The sequence below is a fragment of the Sus scrofa genome, chromosome X (assembly GCF_000003025.6).
Source record: "Sus scrofa isolate TJ Tabasco breed Duroc chromosome X, Sscrofa11.1, whole genome shotgun sequence".
Classification (NCBI taxonomy): domain Eukaryota; kingdom Metazoa; phylum Chordata; class Mammalia; order Artiodactyla; family Suidae; genus Sus; species Sus scrofa.
In genome coordinates, this window is record NC_010461.5 from 121699620 (window position 1) to 121710667 (window position 11048).

An 11048-nucleotide genomic window follows, 5' to 3' on the forward strand; every position below is an offset into this window, starting at 1 on the left:
CAAGGCTTAACCGTTTTAATTTTATTGAGTGAATTCATGGCCCATCTCATTTACTGCTAAGGACTGTCACATTTCCCAAACCATTCTGATTCCAGCGGCTCAAGGTCACTAAATCAAATGGCACATTGACAAACGTCTTTTACAGAAAGGCAAATTCGTCTTCTTGAACGAGGTAAGTACCAATGCGAGTGTGGTTGATACAGTTCGCCAAGTTAGACCCGGAAGTTTATCAAGATTTCTAGTGAACGGAACAGCATTACAAACACGACTAAAGGAAACAGGGCTGAACACCCACGGGCTCACAAAGAAACGGCACCCAAGGCACCCAACGCCGTGTACCCCCCTCGCCCGGCCCCCGCTCCTTGGCAGGCTGACTGCTCGCTCTTCAAACACAGAGCGAAGCTGCTGGACAAGCTGCTGGCCTGCAAGGAGCCTGGGCGCCCCTCGGGCTCAGGGCCCCTCTTCCTCCTCATTCACCACCTCCTCAGCCAGGAAACGGCACGACCTGGGAACCCTCCCGTTGACCCTGAGCAGGTGCTCCAGGATTTTCACCTTGCTGGTCTCCGCGTGGGCCCGGGGACCCCAGAGGAACTCGTAGCGGGCGGGGTCGCTGTGGGGCACCTGGCGGTACTCCAGGTACCCCTCCTGCACACACCCTGGGTGAGGAGCGCCCTGGGCTCCCCATAGATGCAGTGCACCTTCCCGGCACACACCCCCATGACACCCAGCGTTTCCCAGACCACCTCCTCAGGGGCGCGGTCCCCCTGTAGGAAAATCACCACCAGGACCACCACCAGGAGGCCGGTCTTGGGCTGGCTCAGCTCATCGCTCGGCACCCCATCCCAGGTGAGGCCCAGGGTGGGGAACAGGGCGTAGGTGTGCTCGCCGGGGTCCACCTCCTTCAGATCCAAGCCAAAGACCAGCAGCATGCACTCGGAGGCGCGGCTCAGGACGTCAGGGAACTGGTCCTGGGCACCTCTGGGGACCACGTTCAGCATCTCTGCCTTGGCAATGGGCTCCTTAGCACGATACTTGAGGAGCAGGAACTCCACCAAGTCAGCCATCATTGCCAGCAGTGCATCTTGTTGCGATGCCTCGGCTTCCACAGAGGAGGGCGGGGGGCCTGAGGAGGAGGAGGGCGACGGGGTCGCCGCCTCCTCAGACCCGAACAGCTGGACCACCATGTTGCGGAGATCACTCAGCCGATCCACAGGCATGATGCGAGGGCTGGACAGCTGAAAGGAATGTGGGCAGGTGACAGATGGGGACCCTGGGCCTGGAGAGACCGAGGGGGGGGAGGGGCCCGGGCTGAGCACCGCAGCCACCTCCCTACACCTCTCCTCCTTAGGGGGGCTCTCGGGCCTCACGGGGGCTCTCCTCCTGGGCGGCTTGTCCCCTGTGACCCTGAAGGGGGACGCAAGGTGGCTCCTCAGGGTGCAGCCGGCTCAGCGTGTGGATCTGGGGGTCCCTGGGGGCGGGGTGACTTGGCCTTGTGGGGTCCCCTCTGCTCTGGGATGGGGAGCCCCCGGGTCCACACTCAGGGCCCACACCTCACCTGGATGCCTGGCACGGCCTGGGCCTCCTGCTCTGTGACACGAGGACGCGGGCCTCACACCTGGGCCTTCACCTCCGGTTCCTGGAGACGCTGTAAGAGGAATGGAGGGGCACCGCGGGTGTAGACCGTGGCACAGCCCGGGTCTCCAGTGCTGGTAGGACGGTTGAACCGGACTCTGGGAGGGCCCCCAGTCCCCGGTGGGTGGTCCCCTCAGGGCTCCGGCCTCTGCTCGCCTTTTCTTGCCAGGCCCAGGCCCTCTCCCCTGCGAGCCTGAGGGAAACTCAGAACGAGACCCCATGTGGACCCGGAAGAGGTGAGGGGCCCACACGTGGCCACACCTGCCCAGCACCCCCCACCCCCACCCCGGGTCTGAGGCCGGGGAGACTGCTGGGTGCGCCCCTCCTGCCTGGCCTCCCAGCACCCAGCACAGGGCAGCTCTCTGCCCGGGCCCCTCTGCCAGGGGTGGGGTCTGCTCCGTGCTCCCCGGGGGTCCTGGGCGTCCACCTCCGCCGCCCCGAAGCCCCACCCCTCAGACCAGGGACCTCCTGGCCCGGAGACCCTCAGCCAGAGGTCAGGAACCGCCTCCTCTGCTCCTCCTTCCCCCGGGCCTCCTGCTCCCCGCGCCAGGGCAAAGGCTCCCTCGCGGCGCCGGGGTCTGAGGGCCGCGACCCTGCCCGGCATCCAGCCCAGACGCCCGGCAGGGCCCGGGATCGCCCCGTTTGCCCGTGAGGGGCCCGCTCGTCTCTCCGAGGCCCCCGTCTGCCTGAGCCCCGGGAGCCGACGACGGGCCCGGCCTCGTGTGCACCTCCCGGCCCGGGGCCGCCCCGCGCCCTCTCCCTCCGCTCCAGGCCTCGGCGTCTCTCGGGCCTCCCTGAGCGGCCTCACCTGGGTGCCGGCGGGACCCCGGATGCTCCCTCTGCCCCCTGGAGGCCCCGCCTTTTATCCCAGGGCCCCAGCCGCCCTGAGACCCGGATGTCAGGAAGTCAGGCCACGGGGCCACGTGCTCGTCGCTCCCGAGGCGGGGGGATGGGGCTGACTTCCGGGGAGGGCGTCGCTGAGCTCCCCTCCGACTCGGGGTCCGGGCGGCCCTCTTTCCCCCTCCCCCCGCGCTCGGGCCCCTCATCCTGAGGCCTCAGCCCGAGCCCCTCCCCTCGGCCCCCCTCAGGCCCCGCCCCGCCTGGGACCTGGGCCCCAGGCTCTCTGGGACCCGGAGGGCGGGAAGTCAGGACAGGCTGCCAAGGGGCTCATCCCGCCCCAGGGCCTCCCAGGGCTGACCTCAGGGTCGGGGGCCTGTGGGGTCCCTTTTGGTCTCCCTCGGCGTCCTCAGCTTGAGGCCTGGCAGCTCCTGGGATGCCCCCCGTGTTGACCCCAGGCAGGATCCTCTCGCCAAGGCCCTGCCTGCCCTGTGACACTGGGGGGACGGGAGTCTGGGGCGGTCGTATGAGACCGCCAAGCCCAGGACTTCCCAGCGCTGAGAACCCCAGGGGCCGAGACGATGCCGTGGGGTCCCTCCGCTCTCCCCCTCTCCTCAACTCCACCGCCAGCCAGACCTGGGTCCCTCACCCTCTGCCTACCTGAATTTGCTCCCCTTAGAACCAGATTCCACCCCCCAACCCGCCCCCCGCCAGGACCCCAGAGAGAGAAGTGTGTGTGGTCATGCCCACAACCCTGCCTGGGGTCACCCAGGGCCACGGCTGGGCGAACCTGAATTCCCTGGGGCCCCGGAGACACCCTCAGGGTTCTACGCTGATCCCTGGCGGGGCTGGGCTCCTTCCCTCTGCGGACCCAAATCTGGCCTCTCTGACCCAGGAGCTCCCATATCTCATGTCTCAGGCAGAAGCAGGGCATAGCCCTTCTAGACCCCATTCCCAGGGGTCTCCCAGGGCTGCCAGGAGGGAGCGAGATGGATTCCCTGCGGACCCTCGGTCCTCCCCTGGTCCTCCCCTAGACCTTAGCAGAACCTGGACTCCAACTCTGCTCTCCTGAGCCTGCCCCCCTCAGACCCGCACTCTGACTCCCCAGGGTCGCTGAGGAGGTGGGGCGGGGGGAGTGCTCAGCCTGACAGCCCAGCCCCAGGGCGCCCCACAGTCCCAGGAGGGCCGCAGTTGGATTCTGTGGGACCCTCTGAACCCGAGTGGGTCAGAGAAGGGCTGCCATCCGAGCCCAGATGCCGGCTGGAAGGGGCACTGTGGCGCCCATGAGGTGGGGGAGCCCTGAGAACAGGGCTGTTCCCATAAGGGGGTCCTGGCCGGCCAGCCAGACTTCAGAATCATTGTATTTGAAAGATTGAGTTTTAGGAGTTCCCGTCGTGGTGCAGTGGTTAACGGATCCGACCAGGAACCATGAGGTTGCGGGTTCGATCCCTGGCCTCGCTCCGTGGGTTAAGGATCCCGCGTTGCCGTGAGCTGTGGTGTAGGTCACAGACGCGGCTCGGATCCCGTGTTGCTGTGGCTCTGGTGTAGGTCAGCAGCTACAGCTCTGATTTGACCCCTAGCCTGGGAACCTCCATATGCTGCGGGAGTAGCCCTAGAAAAGACAAAAAGAAAAAAGAAAGATTGAGCTTTAGCTGGAGGGGCTGGGCAGTGGCAGGTGAGTTGGGGCACCCTTGGTCTGACAATTACATCATAGCACTGTTTGAGTGCAGAGATGGTCACTTTCCAATCCTCAGTCACAGTCAGAAATACATTTCACATCTCCACCTAGTGTGTGTGTGCTATAGACAATATGTGTGCAGCTCATATGGGTGTATATACACAGATATCCACATACCATGTACATAGGAATGATGATGTATCTATTGATGTGTATTTATACAGTTAATTTGGGAAAATCTCTGCTATTACTATGTGTGAATCTCACTGATACTCCTATCCTATTTTTAGCCTATTCCTTTTTTTTTTTTTTTTTTTGTCTTTTTAGGGCTGCACCCAGGGCATATGCAAGTTCCAGGCTAGGGTTCTCATCAGAGCTGCAGCTGCCTCCCTATGCCACAGCCACAGCAACGCCAGATCCCTAACCCCTTGAGCCACAATGGGACTTCCTAGCCTAGTCTTTATATAACTCAAAATAATAATTTTTGCAAAGGCCAGTCCTCACCCAGAAGGTGCTCTCAGGTGGGTATGAGCCCAGACTCAGGATGCAAACGACTCAATCAGCACCACCCTTCCTGCTGTTCTGCTGTTATCCCGGGGCTGCTGACAGGTATGCTCTGGAGCCCACCTGGGCTTTGTGCAATGAACTAGGTCGGAAGTTAACCCTCTTTTCCCCTACCCATCCTGCCATCTGCATCTGGGCAGCCCATAGCCCCTCCCCAACTTCGCCGCTGCTGGCCACACCCCACCCTAAACAGAGGAACCGGCTCCCCACAGCCCTCATTCTTCCCCAGGGGGTTCCCATGTTTTGTAGTTTGGATATTGTTGTTCATATCCTGTGTTGTTTTAAAGACTATTTTTTTTCAATTTTTTTTTCCACTGTACAGCATGGGGACCAAGTTACACATACATGTATACATACTTTTTCCTCCCATTGTTGTGATGCGATGTCAGTATCTAGACATAGTTCTCAGTGCTACACAGCAGGAGCTCATTGTCAATCCATTCCGAGAGCAATAGTTTGCATCCCTTAACCCCAAGCTCCCAGTCCCCCCCCCACCCCCCGGCAGCCACAAGTCTATTCTCCAAGTCCGTGATTTTCTTTTCCGTGGAAACGTTCATTTGTGCTGTATATTAGATTCCAGTTATAAGTGATATCATACGGTATTTGTAAAGACTATTTTTTAAAGCACTTTTAGGTGCACAGACACAAATAAAGAGAAGGTCCCTAGACTTCCCATTTATTTCCATCTCGGTACGTACGTAGCCTCTCCATTATTAACTAGGCCACTAGAGTGGTAGGTACATGCATTATCATTGAGGAGCTGACACTGAGACATACGAATCCCCCAGAAGCTGGTTTACACCAGGCTTCACCCTTCCTGTTGCACATTCCTGAAGTTAGACGTTCGTAAACAATGTTCCACTTCCTGTGGGTACCAAAGTTTATCCATTCACTGACTGCAGGACTTCCAGTTGGCATCTATGTTTTGGCAATTATGAGGAAAGCTGCTAAAAACATCCGTGTGTAGGTTTTTGTGTGGACATAAGTTTTCAACTCCTTTGGGTAAATACCCATATGGTTGCTGGATCACACAGCGAGAGTATGTTCTGTTTTATAACAAAATGCCAAGCTGTCTTGCAAGGTGGTTGTACCATTTTGTATTCCCCCCCACTGCAGTTAACGGGGTTCCTGCTGCTCCAAAGTCCTCAGTAGCATTTGCTCTTGTCACTGTGCCAGATTTGGGTAATTCGATTAGGTGTGTAGATGGGGTGTGCGCGCGCATGCGTGTGATCGTCAAGTGATTTCTCGTGCCTATTCATCACTCAGGATCAAGCTGGGAAGGGCAGGGCCAGGCTAGAGAATGTTCAAGTCCTACCCAAAGCATCAGGAAGCAGCTTCGAGCATATTATAAGTGCTTGATCATGTCCTGTTCTGGCTGCTTTCCCTTTTTTTTAATCCCCACGGAGGGAGGCCAGGGATCAAGCCCACGTTCTCATGGACACTATGTCAGGTTCTTAACCTGCCGAGCCACAACGGGAACCCCTACTGGGGCTGCTTTCTAAGAGGAAAACCAGAAAACGAAACTGGAACTATTCGAGCAAAAAGAACTTGAGGATCAGATCTATGGAACTCACAGTGTCTCCTACCTGGAAAGACTTTGTGTGTGCAAGCGTGCTTGTGAACCAACCACGTGGGACGGCAGTCCCTCTGATTCCAGGCTGTTCCGGGGAGACTTTGGAATGTGCCTACCGGCCCAAGGCCACAGGCACTTGTGTGGCCTGGGGGAAGGTCTGAGGCAGGAAGTTTCCCTTGACAATTAGGGGGTCCCCAGGGAGGACCCTCCCTCTCAGAGCTTTGTGGTGTGGCGTTTGTTCAGGACAATGTACCCGGAGGAGTCTTGATGCCTCCTCCCCTGGGGCCAAGTCCCCCGGCCAGTGCCTTTGCCCTGCCTCAGTCCAGCAGCCCTGCCCCTGCTGACCCGTGCTGGCCCTAGAACAAGTTATACCATGTTGAAACAGTTCTGACCTGGGGGAGGTAGCTTCTCCTTAACAGATTTTCATTGAGAAGAGAAGCATTGCATCGCTCAGTGTTCACATTTATAGCGATTCAGACTCTTCCCAATGTGGGGGGAAGCACAACTTAGACACACGGTAACAAAAGCGACATCTAATGACACACTCACGAGGCCCCAGGAATTTTACAGCCAGATCACATCAGGTGGAAACTCCCACCAATTCTTTCAGTTTCTTCTATGCTTATGTCCATTGGACAGACTAAGAAACCCGGGCTTAGAGAGTTTCAAGATTTGCTCTGCTAAAGAGGAGCAGAGCACATCTTCAAACCGAGGCGTGCAGGGTCCTGTCCCCGGTGGGGCCTGAATTATCTTCCACCCAATCAAGGGGGTTCCACTGGCCGAAAGGGTGACCTACTGAGAGATGCCGCCTGTCATATAATTTAGGGAACACAGAGAAGCCAGGGTGCAGGAGGACGCTGCTGAGTGAGGACAGGAAGAATCGGAGGTTTGGTCAGAGGGGCACAGTCTCCGGGTCTCAGGGGAGTAGAGTTGTGGCCCAAGTCCTGTGGTAGGGGGTTGGCGGGGGTCAAGGTGAAGACCTGGAGAGGACGGAGGGCCCCCAGGGAGCCCATCACTTGCCCTCCCAGTCAGCAAATTCAGGGAGGGCAGAGGCAGAGGGTGAGGGACCCAGGTCTGGCTGGCGGTGGAGTTGAGGAGAGGGGGAGAGCGGAGGGACCCCACGGCATCGTCTCGGCCCCTGGGGTTCTCAGCGCTGGGAAGTCCTGGGCTTGGCGGTCTCATACGACCGCCCCAGACTCCCGTCCCCCCAGTGTCACAGGGCAGGCAGGGCCTTGGCGAGAGGATCCTGCCTGGGGTCAACACGGGGGGCATCCCAGGAGCTGCCAGGCCTCAAGCTGAGGACGCCGAGGGAGACCAAAAGGGACCCCACAGGCCCCCGACCCTGAGGTCAGCCCTGGGAGGCCCTGGGGCGGGATGAGCCCCTTGGCAGCCTGTCCTGACTTCCCGCCCTCCGGGTCCCAGAGAGCCTGGGGCCCAGGTCCCAGGCGGGGCGGGGCCTGAGGTGGGCCGAGGGGAGGGGCTCGGGCTGAGGCCTCAGGATGAGGGGCCCGAGCGCGGGGAGGGGGGGGGCCGCCCGGACCCCGAGTCGGAGGGGAGCTCAGCGACGCCCTCCCCGGAAGTCAGCCCCATCCCCCCGCCTCGGGAGCGACGAGCACGTGGCCCCGTGGCCTGACTTCCTGACATCCGGGTCTCAGGGCGGCTGGGGCCCTGGGATAAAAGGCGGGGCCTCCAGGGGGCAGAGGGAGCATCCGGGGTCCCGCCGGCACCCAGGTGAGGCCGCTCAGGGAGGCCCGAGAGACGCCGAGGCCTGGAGCGGAGGGAGAGGGCGCGGGGCGGCCCCGGGCCGGGAGGTGCACACGAGGCCGGGCCCGTCGTCGGCTCCCGGGGCTCAGGCAGACGGGGGCCTCGGAGAGACGAGCGGGCCCCTCACGGGCAAACGGGGCGATCCCGGGCCCTGCCGGGCGTCCGGGCTGGATGCCGGGCAGGGTCGCGGCCCTCAGACCCCGGCGCCGCGAGGGAGCCTTTGCCCTGGCGCGGGGAGCAGGAGGCCCGGGGGAAGGAGGAGCAGAGGAGGCGGTTCCTGACCTCTGGCTGAGGGTCTCCTGGCCAGGAGGTCCCTGGTCTGAGGGGTGGGGCTTCGGGGCGGCGGAGGTGGACGCCCAGGACCCCCGGGGAGCACGGAGCAGACCCCACCCCTGGCAGAGGGGCCCGGGCAGAGAGCTGCCCTGTGCTGGGTGCTGGGAGGCCAGGCAGGAGGGGCGCACCCAGCAGTCTCCCCGGCCTCAGACCCGGGGTGGGGGTGGGGGGTGCTGGGCAGGTGTGGCCACGTGTGGGCCCCTCACCTCTTCCGGGTCCACATGGGGTCTCGTTCTGAGTTTCCCTCAGGCTCGCGGAGGAGAGGGCCTGGGCCTGGCAAGAAAAGGCGAGCAGAGGCCGGAGCCCTGAGGGGACCACCCACCGGGGACTGGGGGCCCTCCCAGAGTCCGGTTCAACCGTCCTACCAGCACTGGAGACCCGGGCTGTGCCACGGTCTACACCCGCGGTGCCCCTCCATTCCTCTTACAGCGTCTCCAGGAACCGGAGGTGAAGGCCCAGGTGTGAGGCCCGCGTCCTCGTGTCACAGAGCAGGAGGCCCAGGCCGTGCCAGGCATCCAGGTGAGGTGTGGGCCCCGAGTGTGGACCCGGGGGCTCCCCATCCCAGAGCAGAGGGGACCCCACAAGGCCAAGTCACCCCGCCCCCAGGGACCCCCAGATCCACACGCTGAGCCGGCTGCACCCTGAGGAGCCACCTTGCGTCCCCCTTCAGGGTCACAGGGGACAGGCCGCCCAGGAGGAGAGCCCCCGTGATGCCCGAGAGCCCCCCTAAGGAGGAGAGGTGTAGGGAGGTGGCTGCGGTGCTCAGTCCAGGCCCCCCCTCCCCCCGGCCCAGGGTCCCCATCTGTCACCTGCCCACATTCCTTTCAGGTGTCCAGCCCTCTCATCATGCCTTTGGATCGGCTGAGTGATCTCCGCAAGATGGTGGCCCAGCTGTTTGGGTGGGAGGAAGAGGAGGAGGAGGCGGCGGCAACCCCGTCGCCCTCCTCCTCCTCAGGCCCCCCGCCCTCCTCTGTGGAAGCTGAGGCCTCGCAAGAGGATGCACTGCTGGTGATGATGGCTGACCTGGTGGAGTTCTTGCTCCTCAAGTATCGTGCTAAGGAGCCCATCACCAAGGCAGAGATGCTGAACGTGGTTCCCAGAGATGCCCAGGACCGCTACCCTGAGGTTCTCAGCCATGCTTCCGAGTGCATGCAGCTGGTCTTTGGCTTGGATCTGAAGGAGGTGGACCCCGGTGAGCACACCTACGCCCTGGTCCCCACCCTGGGCCTCACCTGGGATGGGTGCTGAGCGATGAGCACAGCCTGCCCAAGACCGGCCTCCTGGTGGTGCTTCTGGCTGTGATTTTCCTGGAGGGCGACTACGCCCCTGAGGAGGTGGTCTGGTTAGAGCTGGGCAAAATGGGGCTGTATCCTGGGAAGGTGCACTGCATCTATGGGGAGCCCAGGGCGCTCCTCACCCAGGTGTGGTGCAGGAGGGGTACCTGGAGTACCGCCAGGTGCCCCGCAGCGACCCCGCCCGCTACGAGTTCCTCTGGGGTCGCCGAGCCCACGAGGAGACCAGCAAGTTGAAAGTCCTGGAGCACCTGCTCAGGGTCAACGGGACGGGTCCCAGGTCCTGCCCATCACAGTCTGCGGAGGCGGTGAATGAGGAGGAAGAGGGGCCCTGAGCCCGAGGGGCGCCCAGGCTCCTTGCAGGCCCCCAGCCCGCAGCTTGTCCTGTGGGCCGGGAAGGGAGGCCGAGCCTTCGCTCTGTGTTTGAAGAGCGAGCAGTCAGCCTGCCAAGGAGCGGGGGCCGGGCGAGGGGGGCACACGGCGTGGGCGCCTTGGGTGCCATTTCTTTGTGAGCCCGTGGGTGTTCAGCCCTGTTTCCTTTAGTCGTGTTTGTAATGCTGTTCCGTTCACTAGAAATCTTGATAAACTTCCGGGTCTAACTTGGCGAACTGTATCAACCACACTCGCATTGGTACTTACCTCGTTCAAGAAGACGAATTTGCCTTTCTGTAAAAGACGTTTGTCAATGTGCCATTTGATTTAGTGACCCTGAGCCAGAGGACATGCCGCTGGAATCAGAATGGTTTGGGAAATGTGACAGTCCTTAGCAGTAAATGAGATGGGCCATGAATTCACTCAATAAAATTAAAACGGTTAAGCCTTGCGTCCTATCCTGTTTGTCATTCTTTAAAACTAGATTTTTTCTCTTCTTTTTTGTTTTTCTTTTTTTTTCTTTTTTTTTTTTTTGCCTTTTCCTGGGCCACACCATGGCATATGGAGGATCCCAGGCTAGAGGTCGAATCAGAGCTGTAGCCGCCAGCCTCCACCACAGCCACAGCAACGCGGGATCCGAGCCGCATCTGAGACCTACACCACAGCTCACAGCAACGTGGGATCCTTAACCCACTGAGCAAGGTCGAGGACCGACCCCCAAACCTCATGGTTCCTAGTCGGATGTCTTAACCACTGAGCCACGACGGGAACGCGGAAATACCTGTCTTTCGTTGGATGTGTGTGGTTTTGTTGAGAAAGCAGGAGACGAGGCATCTGCGTCCGTAAGACCTCTGCTCCCTGGCTCCTTTACTCCCAGACTCTCCCTGAGCCTCTGCTCTCTGGAAGGCCCCGCGTTCCGAGTGGGGACACGGCAAGTCCGGACACAGCCCTCACCCAGAACGAGCGTCTAGGAGGCGCAACGCTGAGAAGGACGGTGGAGAGA

The 11048-nt window shown here is 60.9% G+C and overlaps 2 protein-coding genes across 2 annotated transcripts; one reads left to right on the top strand and one right to left on the bottom strand.

Annotated features, from left to right (window-relative positions):
* On the bottom strand, positions 1-2633 carry LOC100514940 (melanoma-associated antigen 10-like). Its single transcript, XM_021080283.1, is given in 3 exon segments — positions 1-653; positions 656-1235; positions 1556-2633. Coding segments are annotated over 2 exon segments (765 nt in total). The 5' UTR covers positions 1218-1235; positions 1556-2633; the 3' UTR covers positions 1-450.
* On the top strand, positions 9228-10110 carry LOC100513838 (melanoma-associated antigen 10-like). Its single transcript, XM_021079877.1, is given in 3 exon segments — positions 9228-9621; positions 9624-9806; positions 9809-10110. Coding segments are annotated over 3 exon segments (777 nt in total). The 3' UTR covers positions 10009-10110.